Below are 24,472 nucleotides of genomic sequence, written 5' to 3' on the forward strand. Positions count from 1 at the left end.
CAGCAAGACCTGGACAATATCCAGGCTTGGGCTGACAAGTAACATTCGTGCCACACAGTGCCAGGCAATGACCGTCTCCACCAAGAGAGAATCTAACCATCTGCCTTTGACATCCAACGGCATTACCATCACTGAATCCCCCACTATCAACATCCTGGGGGTTACCATTGACCAGGAACTGAACTGGACTAGCCATGGCTACAAGAGCAGGTCAGAGGCTAGGAGCACCACCACCTGGAAGTTCCCCTCCAAGCTACTCGCAATCCTGACTTGGAAACTTATTACCGTTCCTTCACTGTCACTGGGTCAGAACCCTATGGTGAGTAACTCACCTCCTGCCTCCTGAAGCCTGTCTACCATCTCTAAGACACAAGTCAGGAGTGTGTTGGAATACTCCCCACTTGCCTGGATGAGTGCAGCTCCAACAACAATCAAGAAGCTCGACACCGTCCAGGACAATGCAGCCCGCTTTATTGGCACCCCATCCACAAACATTCACTCCCTCCACCACCGACGCACAGTAGCAGCAGTGTGTACCATCTACAAGATGCACTGCAGGAACTCACCCTCCTTAGGTAGCACCTTCCAAACCTACAACCACTACCACCTAGAAGGACAAGGGCAGCAGACACATGGAAGTTCCCCTCCAAGCCACTGACCATCCTGAATTCGAAATATATCTCATTCCTTTACTGTCGCTGAATCAAAATCCTGGAACTCCCTCCCTAACAGCACTGTGGGTGTACCTGCACCACATGGACTGCAGCGGTTCAAGAAGGCAACTCACCACCACCTTCTCAAGGGAAATTAGGAATGGGCAATAAATGCTGGCCTAGCCAGCGACACCCACATCCGATGAATGAATTTTTAAAAATTGCAGCACAGAAACAGGCCATTTGGCCCAACTTGACTATGCCGTGTTTGTACTCCACATGAACTTCCTCCGATCTTTCATCTCATCCTATCAGAATATCCTGCTATTCCCTTCTCCCTATGTCACTTCTCCTTATCTGCATCTGTACTATTCACCTCAACCACTCCCTGTGGTATCGAGTTTCACATTCTAACCACTGTCTGTCATAATTTTTAATTTTTTCATTCCAAGTTCCCCTGTCTACATCTATATTGGGCATTTTCTGTGTAAACTGGTCACACTGTGATTTCACCCTCCTGCCAAGAGTGATGCTTCAATGTCTGTACTCATGCGAACACATAATTACAGTGTGCCATGTTTACTCAGGTAGCCTCCATTATGAACATGGATAGATGAACTTAGAATGGGAAAAAGCTGCTATGAAGTACCTCAGTTATCAGACCTCTTGCCCCTAAGGGGAGGAACTATTCAGGCGCCAATCCAGCGAGACATCAAAAAGCAACTGCCCATAATCTCTGTACTTCACCTCAACAAAGGGAATCAGTTCCAGAGTCACATCATAGAGAACCAGCTTGTTTTTATAAACAACAACACTTCCATCTGTCTACTGTACTTAAATATGTTTTAAATCACTCGTACCTAAATTCTCTGGTTCTTTTAAAAATTGTAATTTGACTTTTATTTTAAATCACATTTACTTTTCAATTAAATTTTAAATGAGCACAGTCCATCTTTGCTTCAAAACCCCAGTGAGCTGAATATTAGTCAGTGCTGAAAAATTCACTTTCTAATTAAACATTTCGTTCCACTGATTAAAGTAATAAAAGTTTGAAGTTTGTTGCTAATTAAAAACAATTTTTAGTGGAAGTGCCTCGCCCCATCACGCCTGTAGTTCATTTTCTTTTCCCAATGTTTTCCTTTGAAGACACTTAATCTTAGAGATGATCATTCTACAGCCGTTAGGCCCCAGTAACACGTTCAGAATCCTTGGTTTTATAAATAGAGACATAGTACAAAAGCAAGGAAGTTACAGTAAGCAATTATAAATCACTGCTTAAGCCCCAGCTGGAGAATTATGCCCAGTTCAGGGCAGTACACATTGGGAGGGAGGCCTTGGAGAGGGTGCAGAAGAGATTCACTAAAATGACACCAGGGCTGAGGAAGTTAAGTCATCAGAAGAGACGAGAGAAGCTGTAATTGTTCTCCTTTGAGCAGAGAGGTTAAGGGGAAATTTAATAGAGCTACTCAAAATTATGAATGGTTTTCACAGAGTAAATAAGGAGAAACTTTCCACTGGTATGAGAGTCAGTAACCAGAGGGCACAAATTTGAGATGGTTGCAAAAAATCCAGGGGGGAGATGAGAATTTTTTTTAACACAGTGAGTTATTATGGTCTGGAATGCGATGCCTGAAAGGGCGTGCAAGCAAATTCAGTGTTAACTTTCAAGAGAGAATTGAATAAATGCTTGAGGGGAAAAGTTTGCAGTTCTACGGGGAAAGAGCAAGGGGGGAATGGAACTAATTGGATAGCTGTTTCAAGGAACTGGCACAGACGGGCCAAATGGTCGCCTTCTGTGCTGTAAGATTCTTTGATTGTTGAATGAGCTGGATACTTGTTGCCAGCAGACTTCTGTACAAGAGCTGGAACAGTGGGTGGCGATTGGTGGGTTTAGAGCTGGAGTGGAGGGTCAATGTCAGAGAAACATCTTCTTCTCTTTGTTTCAAATAATCTGTAAAATAATAACAGCAACTTGCATTTATATAGCATTTTTAATATTGTAAAACATCTCAGGGTGCTTCACAGGACTTTTATTATCAAGTAAAATTTGCCACTGAGCCACATAAGGAGATACTGTTTAGGACAGCTGATTTAAAAGCTTGGTCAAAGAGGTGGGTTTTAAAAAGATTCTTAAAGAAAGAAAGGTGGGGGGAAAGAGGTGGAGAAATTCAGGGAGTGAATTCCAGACCTTAGGCCCCAGGCAGCTGAAGGTATGGCCACCAATGGTAAAGTGATTTAAATCAGGGATGCACAAGAGGCCAGAATTGGAGGAGTGCAGATTATCTCAGAGAATTGTAGAAAGGGGAAGACAATAACACGCACTGTAATACAGGTAATACTTAACAGCAGTGAATCAGGAGCCAAATACAGCCTTTAATTAAAATGATTCCAGCATAGAATCACTCCCTGCTCCTGGCCCATCCCCATCTACACCTGCCTTAGAAACAGTCTTGATCTTGTTTCTCTAATCTGATCAGGGCCTCGGCTGATTACTGACATTTCTGATTTAACGACCAGTGTGATTTTCATTGCTGCAATTTAAAGCTACACTTGGACATGAACTTGTCTGTGTGATAATTGCCATCTGCAATAACCACCTATGAGAGGGAGGTGAACGAAGAGGAAAACTGCAAACACTCGCTCCCTTTGTCCAGAAATACTTTGATCAGACAGCGTTTTATGATATTGATTTTGTTGAATTAAATAAAACGGAATCCATGTAAAGTCAAGGAATAAACTCAGAGCTGACTCAAAAGTAGCAAGCGTAGATTGATACAAATTAAATTTATGGGGTGTTTCGTGTCAATGTTGTTGAGAAACATATTGATTTTTTGCTTCTGTTTTATTGCTGTAAAATCATTTGGAGTGTTATTAGCCTGAGCTTGACTGTAAATATTTCTCAGACTTACCACAGGCACCACTCGCTGCTTTTTGTAGATACAAATTGGGAAAGTGTGACTGAGCAAAGATCCGATCTATAGGCTTGTGATAAGCTGCTTGGGAAATGTTTCTGTCCAGACAGTGAGAGGATGCATAAAACAGATGCTCTGGTTCCCCTGTTTCCTTAATTATCGGGAGCATCCCGCTGTATCCCTGATGGAGAGGATTTGGCACACAAAACCTCATCCGTGCCTTTGGTACATCTGTTTCCCACCTTCCAACCTCCATAAAGTTGTGCTCATCCAAAACCCTGCTGCTTGTAACCTAACTCGCACCAATTCCCATTTCACTCCTAGCTGTGCTCACTGACCTACATTAGCTCCCAGTTCATCTCAATTTTAAAACTCTAGTTCTTGTTTTCAAATCCCTCCATTACTCAGGCCTCCCTGTCTATGTAACTTTCTTCAGCCCAATAACCCTCCAAGATTCCTTCGCTTCTCCAATTATGGCCTTTAATGCGTCTTTGATTTTAATCCCTCCACCATTGGTTGCTGTGCTTTTAGCTGCCTGGGTCTGAAATCCTCTGCTTAAACCTCTCTGCCACTCTATCTCACCCTTCCTTTAAGAGGCTTCTTAAATTTGGAGAGAATTCCAGATTTCTACTATCCTTTGTGTGGAACAGTGCTTCCTGATTTTACTCCTGAACGGACTAACTCAAATTTTAAGATCATGCCCCTTCATACTTGGCTCCCCATATTTTCCAGGGGCGGGGAACTTCAGTTATTTGGATAGATTAGAGAAGTTGGGACTGTTTCCCTTGGAGAAGAGAAGGTTGAGAGGAGATTTGTTAGAGATATTCAAAATCATAAGGGGCCTGAACAAAGCGGATAGGGAAAAAGTGTTCCTACTGGTGAAAGGATCGAGAATGAGAGGGCGCAGATTTAAGATAATGGCAAAAGAAGCAATGATGACATGAAAAACCTTTTCACACAGGTTAGGATCTGGAATGTGCTACCTGACAGTGTGTTGGCATTCAAGAGAGAATTGGATTATTATCTGAAAAGGAAAAATGTGCAGGGTTATGGGGAGAAGCTGGAGAATGGCACTATGTGGATTATTCATTTGGAGAACTGGCACAGGCACAATGCGCTGAATGACCTCCTTATGTGCTATAACAATTCTATGATTACCCATAAAATCTCTGAACATTTGAAACAACTGTGCAGCATAGTGACATACTCTTCTCATTAATTTGCAATGTGACTGTTTTTCCTCACAGACATGAATTCCAACTTCATACCAGTGGAGGAAGAGGAGGAGGAGGAGGAAGAAGAGGCGAGGAATGTGGGAGCACTGCAGGAGGAGACATACGATGATGTAGATGCAGGACCTGGAGATCCAAGAATACCTTATCCGACAGCCAATATTGGCCAGGAGCCAGATGATGAGATTTATGAAGAGCTACCAGGTACACTGAGTCTTTCAGTGGATGTACACATGCCTTCAAATATCAGGAAATCAGCCCTCACTGATTTTCCAGAGGAGGGAGGTCACAGCTTGATAGTGGAAAACATTTTGCATCTAGTGCCACATCAAAAGCTTTTGCATCCAACTGGAACCAGACTGATACTGGCCCATTTCATGTAAGACACTTTACAGCCAGTAGAGAATTGACACTTTCATCCCAACAATCCAGATTAAATTTGAACAGAAATGCCAGAAAAAAGGGTGGTGCCCAATCCAAACTCTCTCTCAGGTGTTTGTGGTGAGTCAGACCTGTTCAGCACATTGCCACATAAACATCTCAAGTTTTTATACAGATAGATTTTTGATCACCAATTTAAGCAGATTATTGTCTAGTTTAAGAAAGGCTGGTAGTAATGTGGCGTGAATGTAATAAATATCTACCACTTCAAAGTGAAAGTAGAAATTGCCGGGCATTCTGAGGCCAGGCAGCATTTGTAAAGTGAGAAACAAAGTTAACATTTCAGGTCAATGATCTTTCATCAAGAGCTAGCCCCACCCCCCACCAGCCCCACCCCGCCAGCCCTCGCAAAATATTTTTTGAGATGGGACAGATCTGATTTTCAAATTCCATATTTTTCTGCAATATGTATAAAATGATGTGAAACTGGCCTTTGCCAAGAGCATAAATCACGCTCATAGCAAATCAATGGCCCCCAACCCCTCTCCATGGTCACCTACTTTTCCCCCATTTTCCCCAACCTCTGATCTCACAGTGCCCTGATTCCACCCCCCCCCCCCCGCCCCGGTCCCCGATCTCCTGCTCCCCTCCGATTTCCTTCCCCTTTGATCTCCTCTGTCCCTATCTCCCCTACCCCCAATCTCATTGTTCCCTGATCTCCCCTCCCCTCAAATTCCCTCTCCTCCCGATTTATCACCCCTCCCCTTTGATCTCCTCCTGCCCCCAATTCCTTCCCTCCTCCAATTTCCCACCCCTCCCCTGATCTCCCCCTCCTCCTGATTTCCTCATCCTCTCCCCTCTTCGATTTTCTTTTCCATTGATTGGTAATGATTGGCTTTGTAGAATGATTCAGCATAGAATTAGGCCTTTCAGCCCATCATACCTCTGCTGGCTCTTTGAAAGAACTATCTAATTAATCCCACTCCATTGCTTTTTCCCCTTCAAGGATTTTTCTAATTCCATTCTGCAAGTTATTATTGAATCTGCCTCCAACGCCCTTTCAGGCAGCACATTCCAGATCACAACAACTTGCTGTGTAAAAAATTGTTTCCTTATGTCGCCTCTGGTTCTTTTCCCAATCATCTTAAATCTGTGTCCCTCTGGCTATTGACCCTCCTGCCACTGGAAACAAGGTAAATAAAGAGAAACTATCAAAACCATTCATGATTTTGAACCTCTATCAAATTTTCAATGTAACCACCCTGCCCCTGCCCCTGCCCCACTCTGCCCAAAACTCTTAATTTTAAAATCAGAAGCTCATTGCAGCCATTCTTCACACTTGGTGCAATGCCTTATCCAGACCTTACTGTGGTTTCGAAGGTTTTTGAAGAATTTTTGTCAACTGGCAAAGCAAACCTTTGGAATTCAAGCACCGATTCCATCCACAACCAGAAACTGACTCTGTTTTTAATCAGCAATGAGCAGCCAGCACAAGGCAGCCAATCTGGCAAAGGCAACAGAGTTCCAAACAGAGACTTGAATTCCACTATTCTGACACATTGCAGACAGGGGGAATGTGCTTAATTAGTCTCTGTCCTAATCCAAACTGTTTTCAGAGGTCAGACAGAATTTTTCAACAATAACTACTTGCACTTATATAGCACTTTTAACATTAAAATGCTCCAAGATGCTTCAAAGGGGAATTATTAATCAAAATTTGACACCAAAATACAGAAGGAGAAATTAAGACAGGTGACCAAAATCCTGGTCAATAGGTAGGTTTTGAGTACTACCTTAAAGGAGAGAGAGTGAATATAGATGTAAGTGTTACCCAAAAGGTCATAGACTTGACTGAGAAATTGGCCAGAGGAAAATGAGGCTTGTCTACCCTTGATTATCGATGATTTGGGGTGAGCTAATTGAGGTTTTTAAGATGGTTAAAGGATTTGACAGGTCAGATAGAGAGAAACTACTTCCTCTGGTGGGAGGAGTCCAAACAAGGGCAGAACCTTCAAATTAGCGTTAGCCGCTAGTCAGCACACTGAGGGGTGGAAGGGAAGTGATACAGGCAACAAGAAAAGGTGGAGAGCAGACATGGAAACGTTTCTATTCCATGGACCACAGTTCCTCAAACCTCCGCAGTGAAAGAGTTAATGAATTAAAGAAGATACTGTTGTTCATTTTGTGAAAGAGTATTGCTGAGAATATATAAGGGACATTTTGCATCCCAAATGAGGTCAATTAGCATGGATTTGCATATGCAGATGAGCTTCAGTTCGCACTCGAGTTGTGCATTGCTTGTATTTTATGGGCTCCCACTTTGATCGTTTTAGATTTATCTAATTTTTTTTGTAATGTTTGTTATGATTAATATTTTATGGCATTCTCTGCTTTATTACAACATCCCAGCAGTGTAATAATGGTGGGACAGGTTTGATGCAGAGAATGTGTATCGGGGAAAGGCACACAACAGACAAGTCACCACAACACTCGAACACAATATCTATTGTTCAAGCCTTCTGCAAACTTTCATAAGCAATGTTTGATTGCAAATATTTTTAGAATAGTATAGAATTTAGAATATTTTTAGAGCTTGTAATATCGTACTCAAATGCTGTAATGTTACAGGTCAGCAATTTCTCCAAGAAACTGCTCTCTTTCCAAAACTTTGTATTTCTGTATCCTAACTCCCACCGAGCCCCATTCACTTATTGCCTCCTCTGCTTGCTAGTCTACATTGGTTCAATATCAACTTGATTTTAAAAGCCCTCATTCTTGTGTTTAATTCCCTCCTTGACCGCATTCCATCCCTATCTCTAACCACCTCCAGCCCCACAACCCTCCGAGATTTCTCTACTCCTCCAGTTCTGACCTCGTGTGCATTCCCAGCATTGCATCTCTCTGCCATTGGTGGCCATGCCTACAACTGCCTCGTTCCTAAGCTCTGGAAGTCCCTCCCTCTCCACCTCTCTCTTGTTCCTTCTTTAAGACAGTCTATAAATCCTACCTCTTTGGCCAAACTTCTGGTCGTCTGTCCTAGCATCTCCATATATGGCTTAGTGTGGAACAAAAATGTACTTTTTTTTGATGTAGGTCAGACATCAAGTGGCCAGTGAACAATGAACCATTTGTGCTCTGCTTTCCAATAGTGAGCTACATGATGGTGTTAAACACTCCTTTGACTGGACAGTGGAAATGAGGAAGTGAGGATACATTTCAAAATTAGAGAGGGGAGTGGAGTTTTGTAGCTGCTCACACTGTTGGGCATTAGCACAGATGACCCACAATTCTTCCATATATATTGGGACCCTGTTTACATTTAAAAAAATTTTCTCCGCCTGGCTATTTCCCGTTTTAAATATCAGATATCAGCTGGTATAAAGCTTTGGTTAGCCTGCATTTAGAGCTCTGTGTTCAGTTCTGGGCACTGAATCTCAGGAAAGATATGTTGGCCTTGGAGGGAGTGCAGAATAGATTCATCAGAACTGTACCAGGGCTAAATTGGTTGAATTATGAAGATAGTTTTCAGAGACTAAGCTTGTATTTCCTTGGCTATAGAAATTAAGGAGGTTATCTCATCAAGGTTTTTAAGATGATTAAAGGGTTTGATAGGGTAGGTAGAGATAAACTATTTCCTTGGCGAGGGGAGAGCCCTGAACAAGGAAGCAGATCCTCAAGATTATAACCAGGCTGCTCAGGAGTAATACCAGGATACATTTCTTCACACACATGGTACTGGAAACCTGGAACTGTCTCCCCCAAGAAGCTGTTGAGACTGTGGCAGGGGCAGAGTTGGAGGTATATCAGTTGAAATTTTCAAAACTGAGATTGATAGACTTTTGGTGGGCAAAGAATTAAGGTTACTGCACCAAGGCAGATGGATGGAGTTCTAATAGAGATCAGCCATGATTTAATTGAATGGTGGACTAGGCTTGAAGGGCTGAATGGCCTCCTCCTGCTCCTACATTCCAATAACTAATCCTGGGGTGAAATTTCATCGAGCAATGTTGGTGCTACAGTGAAGAGGCAACAAGCAAGCCTGATCTCCATTCGATTGTGTGAATGGTACAGGTTCCCTGGCCTGAACTGCTTCCTCTTTTTTAATCCCATCACTAAATCCTGATCATCGACAGCTTTGCCATTTGGAGGGGCTGTGTTTTTTTTTCTCACTTTGAATAATTTTCCTAAAATGTCTAATTGAATTGGCCTGGGGTTACTCGTTTGTTGCTTTATTACCTACTGAAGAGTGAGTACGCAGCGTTGGAGACTGATACAGGGTTTTTTTTAAATGCAATCCAAGAGGCACTTTGTTGAAAAAATAAATATAGATTTATGCGACAAAAAGGATTAAAATAAAGGTTTTAAGCCTTTGCTTAGATCCTTATGCATGGTGTTCAGCATTATTAAGCCCTCTGGCTAAATCCTCAAATGCTGTATGACAGGCTGAATGCAGTCAGCTGGTAAATCAGATTTTGCTATTGCCTGCTAATTCACTTCCATCAAGAACTGGATCTGAGGACTTTTTCTTTCTCCAAATAATGCAGTCTTCATACAGAAGGCTGCCTATGAAGCTTGCCCTGTTTCAAACTGTTCAGATAAGTGATAAGGAATTACATTTATTTAGCAACTTGTCTTGGCTCTTGAACTGCATCGTTTGCCATGAATTACCTTGAAATGTCCTGATTGTTACTGTGTGTCCTTTTGCACATGGTGAGGTCCCATCAATAGATGAATCATCAGTTCATGTGGTTTGAATTGTACAGGTTGAGGTCTTAAAAAAAAAGCACTGGGAAGTGTCCTGGAATCATACTATTTTAGTCTCTTGAAAAAATTGCCATTGTTTACCTGACTCTGGGATGAGAAGACTCCCCTATGAGTGGAGATCGAGTAGAATGGGCCTGAGTTTAGGAAAATGAGAGGCAATTGAAACCTATAAAATTCTTTGCCACAGTAGATGCTGGGAGGATGTTTCCCTGGCTGGGAAATCTAGAACATGGAGTCATAGGTACAGATTTTCATCATGACGGAGAGACACTCCATCGTGGAGAAAATAGCCGAACTGCCCGGAAACGGCAAGTCTGGCCCCCAAACATGGCATTTTCTATTAGTGCAGGGGCAGGAATGGGGGCAGGGCGTGTTTCAGGCAGGTAGCCACTTAAATCATCCATAGCCTCTACTGAAGCGGGATCTTGATAGACTTGGAGTCTGTTGCCCAAAGTGTGCTGAGAATTCTCCCGTCTCTGCACAGCCGTCTCAGGAGCAAAAATCTGGGCCAAATAGTGTCAGAATAAGCAGTCGGCCATTTAGGACTGAGATTAGGAGAAACTGCTTCACTCAAACGATTTGTAAATCTTTGGAATTCTCTACATCAGAGAAGCATAGATTCTCAGTTGATGACTATTTTCAAGACGGAGATTGATAGATTTTTGAATGATAGGGAATCAAGGGATATGGGAATAGGGTGGAAAAGTGGAGTTGATGTAGACATGGAGCCATGATCTGATTGAATGGTGGAACTGGCTCAAGGGGCCAAATGGCCACCTGTTGCTTCTATTTCTCATTCTCTTGTGGTGGTGGAGAGATGACCAGAGGACAACAGCAGACCTTGGGAGTGGTGTGGAACTGTTTGCTGAGCTCCTCAACTCCAAATCTGAGCAGAATAAAGCCAGCTCAAGAGAGCCCAATTTCTCAGAGGGGAATTAACAATCACAGGAGTGGTATCATACAAAATTTGACACCGAGCCACACAAGGTGATGGTAAACAGATGCCCACAAGCTTGGTCAAAGGGGGTAAACTTCAAGGATTGGAGATGTAACAGACCAGCTCATTTTAGATCAAAACCTTAAAATAACCCTAGAAAATGAAAAGCTTGCTTCACCGTCTCAACAAACGGAGGAGCATTCAAAGGAGGAGAGAGAGGCAGAGAGTTTTAGGATGGGAATTCCAAGGCTTAGGGCCTTAGCAGCTGAGAGCATGGCCGCCAATGGTGGAGCGATGAGAATTGGGGATGCTCAAGAGGCTGGAATTGGAGAAGCACAGAAATCTCGGGGGCTGAGAGGTTGCTGGAGATTACAGACATAGGGAACGGGCAAGGCTGTGGAAAATTTGAACATGAGGAGGAAAAGTTTTAAATGGGCGTTAAGCCACTTGTTAAGATGCACAAGGGGCATTGAGCTTGTTTTTGGGGGCTACCTTGATGCCTCAAAAATGCCCTGACCCAATATTGGAGCCACTCTCAGGCTTCCAATTGGAGCACAACTCGATGGTCCCCGATGTTGACCATCAAGCTGGTGCCTGAGGCTACACCCAGAAAGCAGGCGGAATGAAGTCCACTCTGTGCCTCGCCGTATCTGTACAAAGTCTACCTGAGGGAGAAGTAAAGCCATCTTTATTCACATTCCATACACCTCACTGTCTGGGACATACTCACTCCCTATGCAAACGTGTAATCAAATTTGAAGCACTTTTATTTTCTCCTCTTAAAAGAAATTTTTTTTTAAAGTACAAGTCTTCCTTTTATTAATGACTTTCGGTGGAGAGTGTTCCGCACTATTCCATGGTGGAACAATAAAATGTCACAGGTAATAAAGTTTCCAATTTTCCCATCAGAAGTACATAAAATCTTAAAATTAAAAAAGTGAATACAAATTGACATTTATGCCTCAATGGGCAAAGCAACATCAGGTGTCTTTATAGAGTGGAAAACTTAATGGATTGCTAAATCAGAAATGTTTGTTGTAATTTGCATTCCTTTGGGTACCATAACAACATTGAAAGTAGTATATTTGCATATTCAGTCCTTTTTAGCCGTGGCTTTTCATTGCCAGTAATTAGCTGGCGTTCGCTGGCAATTTTTTTCTGATCTGACTGCTAATAAATTTTTACGCACAGCTAGTCAGCCGATGCAAATTTGGAAAAGCGCCTTTTAGCAAGGGGATGCGCTGCTGTTAAAATACCCCAAGGCCTGAGTCTGGATCAATTCCGATTCATCCTGAGGGGGGCTTCTCTTTCAGAGCAATTTCCAAGCTTGGTCAGCATGAACTGGGCTGCATTAGATAAATGTGCTGAGGCCGAGTTTCCGCTTTGGTTGCGGTTGACAATCCGAATGTGAATTGCGCTGGTTTTTCCGAAGTGGAGGTTTCGTTCCGGTTTCCGCACAGGACTCAAATCACACGTGTAAAATTGCCTGTGACCCAGCGCAATCAGCCAACAGTTTGGAATGTAATTCTCTTTTCCCTCTTACATTAAAACATTCTCTTTGTATTTTAAGAGTGGTGACTTGGTGCAGGTTTATTAACACAGCTGAAAATGAGTTTATTGCAAGTAAAATAAACAGTTTAAATCAGTGTCCAGTCCATCTCTTGTGAGTAACCCGATTGTAAATCACTGAAATTGACTTTGAAAACTATACAGAGCCATTTGCTAGTCCCACTGGTGTACACTAGTCAGCTTCTTCGTAAATCTTTTTTTTGATATTTAAAAGCTTCTAAAATGTCTCTGCATTTTAAAACCCGGGTTAATTTGACGAGTCTCCTCCAATCATCGCAAAGGGCGCAATAAACAGAAACTCAGCAGGGCGATTAATACAGTCTGCGCGTGTGCCCAGTTTCCAGCGCGATTACTTTATATATAAACTAGCACAAAAGATTACAGAAACTCAATTTACACTCGACTGGCACTTGAAATTCTGTGATCTTTTGCGCTGGTTTTTGGCCAAGCTTGTCTGCCAGTAACAGCGCAACCCGGCAAAAACCCTACCGCAATGTTATAATTCCGCCCACATAGTGGTCAAAGTGTTGAAGGAGCATGTGTTTAAAATCTAGACATTGAATTTATAAATAGTGGCATACAAAAACAAACAAAAAAAATGTATAACTTTATAAAATGCTGGTTAGGCCTCAGCTGGAGTAATGTGTCTAATTTTGGGCACCGCACTTTGGGAAGGATGCCCAGACCTTGGTAAAGTTTCAGGGGAGATTTACTAGAATGGTACCAGGGTGAGGGACTTCAGTTGTGTGGAGAGACTGGAGAAGCTGAGATTGTTCTCCTGAGAGAAGATTGAGAGGAGATTTAATAGAGCTTTTCAAAAACTATGAAGATTTTTGTTAAAGTAAATAAGGAGGAGGAGGAGGGTCAGTGAACAGTGGACACAGATATACGGTGAATGGAAAAAAACAGAGGGGGTGTGAAGATAAGGATTGTACTCAGCGAGTTGTTGTGACCTGGGAAGCGCTGCTCCAAAGGGCGGTGGAAGCAGATTCAATTGTAACTTTAAAAGGGAATCTGATAAATACTGGAAAGGGAAAAATGCAGGGCTATTGGGAAAGAGCAAGGGAATGGGACTAATTGGATAGCTCTTGCAAAGAATCAGCACAGTATTTGGGCTGAAAGACTGCTATGCTGTATCTTTCTGTGATTAACATGCCTTCACTTTATGTAATAGTGTCTGGATCATCAATAGTCCTTTAAATGCCTGGATTTGGTTTCAAATACAATGCAATGATGGAATGGGATTCCACCTTCCTTGCATCTCCTCACTACCATGAATATAATAAAACAGGAAGATGTTATATAAAATGCACATTCTTCCTTGCACCATCAGTCCCTATTCCTTCAGCTATTACACCCTTCACTCCAGCTACCTCCCAAACTTCGGCTTCCTGCTTAACTTTAAAGTTCTCTTTCAACATCCTTCTCATGAAACTTTCCTTCAGCCTCCCTCCCCAAAGATCTGTGTTTCTTCTTTTCTCTCTCTCTCTCCTTTTTTCCACCAAGTATGTGCCAATATTTTTCTCCACTTTTCTTGCTTCTCAGAGCCATTAATGTCCCCCTTCTCAAACTATTACCTAATTGCCATTTAAAAGCTTCAAAAATGTGAATTCCACATTCTCACCACCCTCTATATAAAGTTTTTTTCTATTAATCTGTGCACCCCTGAGCGCTCACACCCATCCTTTGCATATAGATATATACATACTTCTTGTAAATCAAGATGTTAGTTGTGGTAAATTACAGGTGGATTGTTTGAGTAGGGAGAGGTTTGCAGTCGACCACATTTTCAAAGTGTAGCACTTCAATTTCCAGTGGCAAGTCTCCAACGATGGAGACAAAAGCTGGGATGCCTGGAAACTTTTTGCAGGTGCAATAAGATTTAGGTGGCAGTTTGAAGATTATTTGGTTCATGAGCGCAATTCCACTCCTGGGAGACATAAAAACCGCACAATTTGTTTTTATTTTCAAATGCAATCACTTTCCCGACTTGCTCCACTAGCCTTTAGCACTGGTGCATTATTCCAAACTATATTAAAATGGAACTGTTCTTTTTGAAAATTTATTTTCCTTGATTGTCCCCACACTTGAAAGGTAACCCTGCCCATTAACAACCCATCTCCAGCTAAAAAGGCTGGAAGTGAAATGCATCGTCTGCAGAGTATCCTGCCGCTTAATCATGTTCAAACCTTCCACAAAATTCTTGGGAGACTGGAAATCTGGTTTGGTCAATGCGTGATGTCCGGTCATCTCCAGGATCATGGTGTAAACCCAGCCCAGACCCAGGAGGTGAAAGATTCTCTTTTTCCTTTGATTATGTTTGGCACAATCTTCATTCACTTGCCATGCAGGATGAGGTCTGAGTTCATCATTTAGGACGAATTGCAAGTCTTGCTCAGAGAGACCAGAAGGATGTCTGACGTAGGCAATGGAAATGTCACACTGAGTAAATTCACAAGTCCATTTCTGAAGCTGCAGCAAACCCATGCTTTACCTGATCTAGAGAATAAATCAGGAGATAATGAGGGCATATAAAAAAGGCAGTACGTTAATCATAGGCGTCTTTAACCTTCATGTGGATTGGGGAGATCAAACTGGCAGAGGGAGCCACGAGCAAGAATTCATAGTGTATTTGGGGCAATTTCCTAGAACAGAATGGTGTGGATCTAACCAGGATCAGGCTATTTTGGATCTAGAAATGTGTAATGAGGCAGGTTTAATAAATGATCTGAGTAAATGATCCCCTTGGAAACAGTGACCATAATATGGTAGAATTTAGTATTCACTTTGAGAGCGAGAAACTTGGGTCAGAAGCAACTGTGCTAAACTTAAATAAGGGTAATTGCAAAAGAATGAGGTCAGAATTGGCTGGAGTGGACTGGGAAAGAAGTTGAGCAGAAAATATGGTTGATGAACAATGGCAGACGTTTAAGAAAATAGCTAATGACTCACAACAAAGATATATCCTAGTGAGGAAGGGGATAAACCAACCATGGTTAACCAAGGAAGCTAAGGATAGTATCAAATTGAAAGAAAAAACATACAATGTGGCAAAGATTAGTGGTAAACCAGAGGATTGGGAAAGTTTTAAAAACCAACAAAAGATGCCCAGAAAAAATAGAGGGAGAAAATAAACTTTTGAGGGTAAACTAGCAAGTAATATAAAAACAGACAGTAAGAACTTCTTTAAATATATAAAAAGGAAGAGAGAGGCCAAAGTGAACATAGGCCCCTTAGAGAATGAGGCTGGGGAAATAATAATGGGGAACCAGGAAATGGCAGAGGAGTTGAATAAATACTTTGCATCAGTCTTCACGATAGAAGACACTAACAGCATTCCAAAAATACTAAATCAAGGGGCAAAAGTGGGGGAGGAAATAAATACATAACTATCACTAGAAAAAAAGTACGAGGGAAACTAATGGGGTTAAAGGTCAGTAACTCCCCTGGGCCTGATGGGTTGCGTCTGAGGATATTAAAGGAAGTAGCTACAGAGATAGCGGATGCACTGGTAGTAATCTTCCAAGAATCCTTAGATTCTGGAAAAGTCTCAGAGGATTGGAAAACTGCCAATGTAACACTCTTATTCAAAAAGGGAAGGAGACAAAAAACAGGTAACTATAGGCCAGTTAGCTTAACATCTATCATTATGAAAATGTTAGAGTCTATTATAAAGGATGTAACAGCAGAGCATTTAAAAATGCATAATATAATCAAGCAGAGTCAACATGTCTTCAAGAAGGGGAAATCATACCTGACAAATCTATTAGAATTCTTTCAGGGGTTAACAAGCAGGATAGATAAAGGAGAACCAGTAGATGTAATATATTTGGATTTTCAAAAGGCGTTCGATAAGGTACCACACATAAGGCTACTTAAGATTAGAGCCCATGGTGTTGGGAGTAGTATATTAGCATGAATAGGGAATTGGCTAATTAATGGAAGACAATTGGGATAAGGGGGGCATTTTCAGGATGGCAACCTGTAACTAGTGGAGTGCCACAGGGATCAGTGCTAGGGCCACAATTATTTACAATATATATTAATGACTTGGATGAGGGAGTGAATGTACTATCGCCAAGTTGGCCGATGACACAAAAATAGGTGGGAAGGCAAGTGGTGAGGAAGACACAAAGAGTCTACAGAGAGACATAGGCAGGTTAAGTGAGTGGGCAAAAACTTGGCAGATGGAATATAATGTGGGAAAATGTGAGGTTATGCACTTTGGCAGGAAGAATAGAGGAGCTGAATATTATTTAAATGGAGAAAGACTACAGAAAGCTGTAGCCCTCGTGCATGAATCACAAAACGCTAGCATAAAAGTTCAGCAGATAATAGGGAAGGCAAATGGAATCTTGGCCTTTATTTCAAAGGCAAGGGTGTGTAAAAATAGGGAAGTCTTGCTAAAACTATACAAGGCCCTAGTTAGACCACAGCTAGAATTCTGTGAACAATTTTGGTCCCCTTATCTAGGGAAAGATATAGTGGCATTGGAGGCAACCCAGAGTAAGTTCACTAGGTTGATCCCGGGTATGGAGGAATTTTCTTATGAGGAGAGGTTGAGGAGGTTGGGACTGTACTCATTGAAGTTCAGAAGAATGAGAGACGACCTTATTGAAGCATACAAGATTCTTAGGGGGCTTAACAGGCTAGATGCTGAGAGGTTGTTTCCCCTTGTGGGAGAGTCTACGACCAGAGGGCATAATCTCAGAGTAAGGGGTGTCACTCATTTAAGACAGAGATGAGGAGGAGTTTCTTCTCTCTGAGGGTAGTCAATCTGTGGAATTCTTTACCCCAGAGGGCTGTAGAGGCTGGGTCGTTAAGTATATTCAAGGCTGAGATAGACAGATTTTTAATCAGTAAGGGAATCGAGGGTTATGGGGAAAAGGCAGGAAAGTGGGGTTGAGGATTATCAGATCAGCCATGATCTCATTGAATGGCAGAGCGGACTCAATGGGCCGAATGGCCTACTTCTCCTATGTCTTATGTTCTTATGATCTTGGAGTATTAATGTTTTTTTAAAAAAAGAAAAAACTTGCATACTATAGCATCTTTCAGGACTTCAGGACGTTCCAAACAGTTTTACATGCAACAAAGTACTTTTGAAGTACAGTCACTGTTGTACTGTAGGAAAAATGACAGCCAATTTGCGCACAACCACCTCCTAGCAATGTGTTAATGAGCAGACAATCTGTTTTGTGATGTTGATTGAGGGAAAAATATTAGTCAGAACACTGGGAAACTCCCTGGAATTCAAAATAGTGATGGGATCAAGAGGGCAGCTGGGTCTGAGTTTAACCCCTCATTCAAAGAACAGCACCTCTGGCAGTGCAGCACTCCCCTCAGGACTCTCCCTTTGGCAGTGCAACACTCCCCTCGGGACTCTCCCTCTGACAGTGCAGCACTCCCTCAATACTGACTCCCTGACAGTGCAGTGCTTCTCCACTACTGCACTGCAGTACTGCTTCGATTGGGTGTCAGCCTGCATGTTGTGCTCAAACTGAGGGACTGAAAATCATGAGGAACATGCCTGTGAGTGCTTGGTGTGCACACTCGAGGATGAAGCTTGGCTTTTTTTTCGTTTACGGGATATAGCATCGCTGGCTAGGCCAGCATTTATTGCCTGTCCCTAATTGGCCTTGAGATGGTAGTGCTGAACTGCTTTCTTGAACCGCTGCAGTCCGTGAGGTGTAGGTACACCCACAGTGCTGTTAGGGAGGATGTTCCAGGATTTTGACCCAACGACAGTGAAGGAACGGCGATATATTTCCAAGTCAGGATGGTGAGTGGCTTGGAGGGGAGCTTGCAGGTAGTGGTAGTGTTCCCATGTGTCTGCTGCCCTTGCCCTTCTAGATGGTAGTGGTCGTGGGTTTGGTGCTGTCTAAGTAGCCTTGATGAATTTCTGCAGTGCATCTTGTAGATGGTACACACTGCTGCCACTGTTCGTCGGTGGTGGAGGGAGTGAATGTTTGTGGCTGAGATGCCAATTAAGCGGGCTGCTTTGTCCTGGATTGTGCCAAGCTTCTTGAGCATTGCTGGAGCTGCACTCATTCAGGCAAGTGGCGAGTATTCCATCACATTCCTGACTTGTGCCTTGGTGGACAGGCTTTGGGGAGTCAGGAGGTGAGTTATTCGCCACAGGATTCCTAGCCTCTGACCTGCTCTTGTAGCACCAGCATTTATATGGCTAGTCCAGTTCAGTTTCTGGTCAATGGTAACCCCCAGGATGTTGATAGTGGGGGATTCAACCATTGAATGTCAAGGGGCGATGGTTAGATTGTCTCTTCTTGGAGATGGTTATTATCTGGAACTTCTGTGGCGCGAGTGTTACTGTTTTATATTCGTTTTACAGGACATGGGCATCATTGGCTAGGCCAGCATTTACTGGCCATCCCTTATGACCTTCAGAAGGTCACTTGCCACTTGTCAGCCCAAACTTGATATTGTCCAGATCTTGCTGCATTTAGACATGGACTGTTTCAGTATCTGAAGAGTCACGAATGGTGTTGAACATTGTGCAATCATTAGCAAACATCCCCACTTCTGACCTTCAGATTGAAGGAAGGTCATTGATGAAGCAGCAATGGTTGGGCCTAGGACACTACCCTGAGGAACTCCTGCAGTGATGTCCTGGAACTGAGGTGAGTGACCTCCAACAATCTCAACCATCTTCCTTTGTGCTGGATATGACTCCAACCAGCAGAGAGTTTTCCCCCCTGATTCCATTGACTCCAGTTTTGCTAGGGCTCCTTGATGCCACACTCGGTCAAATGCTGCCTTGATGTCAAGGTCAGTCATTCTCACCTCAGGAGTTCAGCTCTTTTGTCCATGTTTGAATCAAGGCTGTAATGAGGTTGGGGGCTGAGTGACCCGAGCAGAGCTCAAACTGAGTGTCAGTGAGCAGGTTATTGTGAAGCAAGTGCTGCTTGATAGCATGGTTAATGGCCCCTTCCATCACTTTACTCATGATGGAGAGTAGACAGATAGGGTGGTAATTGGCCTGGTTGGATTTTTTCTGCTTTTTGTGTACAGGACATACCTGGGCAATTTCCCATATTGCCGGGTAGATGCCAGTGTTGCAGCCATACTGGAACAGCTTGGCTAGGGGCGCAGCAAGTTCTGGAGCACAAGTCTTCAATACTGTTGCCAGAATATTGTCAGGGCCCCATAGCCTTTGCAGTATACAGTGCCTTCAGCTGTTTCTTGATATCATGTGGAGTGAATCGAATTGGCTGAGGACTGGCAACTGTGATGCTGGAGACCTCTGGAGGAGGCCGAGATGGATCATCCACTCGGCATTTCTGGCTGAAGATTGTAGCAAATGCTACATTGATGTGCTGGGCTCCTCCATCATTTGAGGATGGGGATATTTGTGGAGCCGCAGCCTTCAGTGAGTTGTTTAATTGTCCACCACCATTCACGACTGGATGTGGCAGGACTGCAGAGCTTAGATCCGTTGGTTGTGGGATCGCTTAGTCCTGTCTATCACTTGCTGTTTATGCTGTTTGGCACGCAAGTAGTCCTGTGGTATAGCTTCACCAGGTTGACACTTCATTTTTAGGTTTGCCTGGTGCTGCTCCTGGCATGCCCTCCTGCACTCTTCATTGAACCTGGGTTGATCCCCTGGCTTGATGGTAATGGTAGAGTGGGGAATATGCTGGGCCATGAGGTTACAGATTGTGGTTGAGTACAATTCTGCTGCTGCTGATGACCCACAGCGCCTCATGGATGCCCTGCCTTGAGATTCTAGATCTGTTCGAAATCTTTCCCATTTAGCACGGTGGTAGTGCCACACAACATGATGAAGGGTATCCTCAACTTGAAGACTTCGTCTCCACCATGACTGTGTGATGGTCACTCCTCCTGATCCTGTCAAGGACAGATGCATCTGTGGCAGGCAGGTTAGTGAGGATGAGGTCAAGTGTGCTTTTCCCTCTTGGTTCCCTCACTACCTGCCGCAGACCCAGTCTAGCAGCTATGTCCTTTAGAACTCGGCCAGCTCGCTCTGTGGTGGTGCTACCGAGCCCCACTTGATGGACATTGAAGTCTGCCACCCAGAGTACATTTTGTTTCCTTGCCACCTTCAGTGCTTCTCCCAAGTGGTGTTGAACATGGAGGAGCACTGAGTCATCAGCTAAGGAATGGGGAGCTGCATAGTAATCAGCAGGCGGTTTCCTTGCCCATGTTTGATCTGATGCCATGAGACTTCATGGGGTCCAGAGTCAATGTTGAGGACTCCCAGGGCAACTCCCTCCTGACTGTATACCACTGTGCCACCTCCTCTGCTGGGCCTGTCCTGCTGGTGGGACAGGACATTCCCAGCGATGGTGGTCGTGTCTGGGACATGATCTGTAAGATATAATTCAGTGAGTATGACTGTCAGGTAGTTGCTTGACTATTCTGAGACAGTTCTCCCAATTTTGGCGCCAGCCCCCAGATGTTAGTAAGGAGGGCTTTGCAGGGTCGACAGGGCTGGGTTTGCCGTTGTCATTTCCGGTGCCTAGGTTGATGCCAGGTGGTCAATCCGGTTTCATTCATTTTTCTTGACTTTTTTGCAGTTTGTTACAACTGAGTGTCTTGCTCGGCCATTTCAGAGGGCGTTTAAGAGTCAACCACATTTCTCCGGACCTGAAGTCACATGTAGGTCAGACCAGGTGAGGACAGCAGATTTCCTTCCCTAAAAGACATTAGTGAACAGATGGGTTTTTACGACAGTCAGCAATGGTTTCATGGTCACCAGTAGACTTTTAATTGCATATTTTTACTGAATTCAAATTCCGTCATCCACCCTGGGATCTCTGGATTACCATTCCAGCGACAAAACCATTACATCACCACCACCAACCCCCCAAATCCCACCCCCCCAAATCTGACTCCAAGTAATGTCAGCACTGTTTGGAGTGTTTGGGTTATATGAAGCGGTGAAGACCCTAAAGTTACAAAGAAAGAAGAGAGGAGATTGCAAGGAAGAAAGGGAATGGATAGCAAAGGGAAGGAGAAAGCATAAAGAAAAGAAGTTGGGTAAAATTAAACCCTGAGTTTGCTGATAAGCCAATGGTGATAATATACAATTAATATATTTCTATCACCCTCTGTCATCCTGTTTTAACAAGGAATTTTATTCACATATGCTGAAACATCTGAAAGATAACAGTGCATTAAACTTTAACCTGCAACCTTCCATATCGCAGTTTTTAATCTAAGACCCCAATATAATTTTTTAATAGGGCTCCAAATAACAATGAAACTGACAAGAGCAATGATATATTTTTGTCTCTTTGGGCAGGTGGCTGCTGCTGGGGGTGAGTTTGAAGTCTGGTGACCAAGGGGAATGTGACCAGAGTCTAGCCAGGAGCTCTAGCCATTATAAGTGTGGGACAGGTTTGATAGACCAGTCTGCCTTTGAAAAGAGTGGAAAATGGAATAATTGTAAAGCTTAACACTGGACCTCCATGTGGCATTCCTTTGGTACCCTTCTCCTCCCAGCTGCAATTGCATACCAAACACAGCTCCACTCTGTAATAATTCTCCTGTTGTCTCCCTGAAGACTTTTAAGTCGTTCCTAGTTTAGTTTAAGTAAAATAAGTAATAGGAGTAATAACCTTGTTTTCAAATTCAGCCCCCTGAATCTGCTTGACCATTCAGTAAAATGGCTGATATTCTACCTCACTCCAGTTTCCTGCTCAATCCCCATATCCCTTGATTGCCTGACTGTCAAAAAATCTATTAATCTCCAGTTGGAACATACTCAACAATGGAGCATCCACATCACTCTGGGATAGAGAATTCCAAAGATTCACAGCCCTCTGGGTGAAGAAATTTCTCCTCATCTCGGTCCAAAATGGCCGAACCCCTGACTGATTTTTCAGTTTGTGACGAGCATCTCAGTCTCAGTTCACCTGAGACCACCTGCTGAAACCTGAGCTTCAGATTGAACACTGACCCTTGGATTCTGCCGCTCTCTCCAAAAGAGGGAATGTCGAAGCAGTTTGAGCCAATCGCCCTTGGACTCCAACTGCAGAAGATGTGGCCTTCTAGAATGGATCTTTTCTGGAGTCTGTCAGCAGCCAGTTTCTTAAGAAATTCATTTTAATATAATCTGATAAATGTCACACTGATTTGATCATCTGCTGATGTGCTTGTCCTGAAACTATAGCATTAGCAAAAATCTCCTTCCACTCTCTGATTTGTATTGAACTTTGGAATGTGGTTACCCACATGTGGGTGATTTTAAAAGTCTCATCCTTGTTTTCAAATCTCTCCATGGCCTTGCTTCTCCCTGTCTCTGTAAAGCCCTTCAGCTCTACAGTCCTCCAAGATCGCAGCGCTCCTTCTCTGGCATCTTGCGCATTCCTAATTTCCGTCGCTCCACCATTGATGGCTGCACCTTCAGCTATCTGGGCCCAAAGCCCTGGAATTCTCTCCCTAAACCTCCACCTCTCTCTTCTACCCCCCTCCCTGTAAGATGCTCCCTAAAACCTACATTTTTGATCAAGCTTTTTGGTCATCTAATATCTCCTACTGTGGCTCAGTGTCAGAATTGGTTTTATAATCTCCTGTGAAACACCTTGTGATATTTTGTGATACTAAAGAAGCTGTATCAATGCAAGTTGTTGCTATGTAGATCGGGAAGATCCTGGGTTTGTTTTATGTCAGCCAATCACATCCGGCTAGCTTTGGGGTTGAGAGGGAGGTGCTAAGGGGATTGGTACTCAACTCAATTGGTATTTAGTCTTTTGCATTACAGGCTAGGCCAGCATTTGTTGCCCATCCCTAATTACCCTTGAGAAGATGGTAGTGTGTTGCCATTTTGAACCGCTGCAGTCCATGTGGTTTAGGTACACCCACAGTGCTGTTAAGGAGTGATCGTGGGATTGGAAGGTGCTGTCGAAGGGGCCTTAGCAAGTTACTGCAGTGTCACCCAAGGATAGAACACACTGCTGCACGTTGTGCCTGTAAGCGCAGAATCAGGCTCAGCAATGTTGCCTTTTGCAGTCAAATAGCCCAGCAACACTCATTGTCTGGGCCCACTCTTGAAGACCATCCTGACTTTACAGCTTTCCAGGAAGGTGGGAGGTAACTGTGGGATTCTACTTCGACAAGAGCTTGTACCACCCAGAGAGGATGGGAGAACATGGTTGACAAGAAGCAGACAGAAAAAGATGAGGGGCAAATGGAGAAACTGTCCCCTGTTAGCATGTGGATATCTGAGGGTAGAGTAATGAGGATCAGAGGAAAGAAGGTGCATTCCTATAGCACCTTACATCATCTCAGCATGTCCCAAAGAACCTTACAGCCAAAGAAGTGCTTTTTAAAATTGTAGGCACTGTTGTAATGTCAGAAGCACAGCAGCCAATTTGTGCACAGCAAGCACCCACATTGAGCTGCTTTACTTATTTTGGATGCAAAATACTATTACGTAGAACGTACAGCACAGAAACAGGCAGTGTCAGCATTTATATTCCACTCGAGCCTCCTCCCATCTTTCATCATCTAAAGCGATCAGTATAACCGTCTATTCCCTTCTCCCTCATGGGTTTATCTAGCTTTGCCTGAAATGCATCCATGCTATTTGCCTCAGCTATTCCCCATGGTAGCAATTTCCACATTCTAACCCCTCTCAGGATAAAGAGCTTTCTCCTGAATTCCCTGTTGGATTTTTTTATGACTATACTATATTGATAGCCTCTTCCCATAAGGATAATTATTGTCAGGAACACTGGGGAGAACTCCCCTATTCTTCAGTATGGTGCAGTGGGACCTTACACATCCACCTGAGAGGGTAGATGGGGTCCCAGTTTAATATCTCATCCAAAAGACACACCCTCCTACATTGCAGCACTCCCTCAGCACTGCAGTGCAAGTGTTAGCCAAGATTATCTGCTCAAGTCCTTCTGACTCTGAGGTATGAGTGCTATACACTAAACCATATTTGACTCTTCCTCAGCCCCCTCAATAGGGAGTTGTGAGAAAAATATTAAACAGAATCTGTAAGGTACAGCTTTCACTGCACGCAGTAGCTCT

At 43.3% G+C, this 24,472-nt stretch overlaps 1 protein-coding gene across 3 annotated transcripts in view; it reads left to right on the plus strand.

Annotated features, from left to right (window-relative positions):
• Window positions 1-24,472, plus strand: part of skap1 (src kinase associated phosphoprotein 1) — a 338,408-nt gene that overhangs the window by 232,921 nt on the left and 81,015 nt on the right. For all 3 annotated transcript variants that reach the window (XM_078529454.1, XM_078529453.1, XM_078529455.1), the window contains one exon: window positions 4,813-5,001. In XM_078529454.1, coding sequence (XP_078385580.1) covers window positions 4,813-5,001 — 189 coding nt within the window. The remainder of the gene's footprint in view (window positions 1-4,812; window positions 5,002-24,472) is intronic.

This window comes from Cetorhinus maximus, chromosome 25 (genome assembly GCF_964194155.1).
Source record: "Cetorhinus maximus chromosome 25, sCetMax3.hap1.1, whole genome shotgun sequence".
NCBI lineage: Eukaryota > Metazoa > Chordata > Chondrichthyes > Lamniformes > Cetorhinidae > Cetorhinus > Cetorhinus maximus.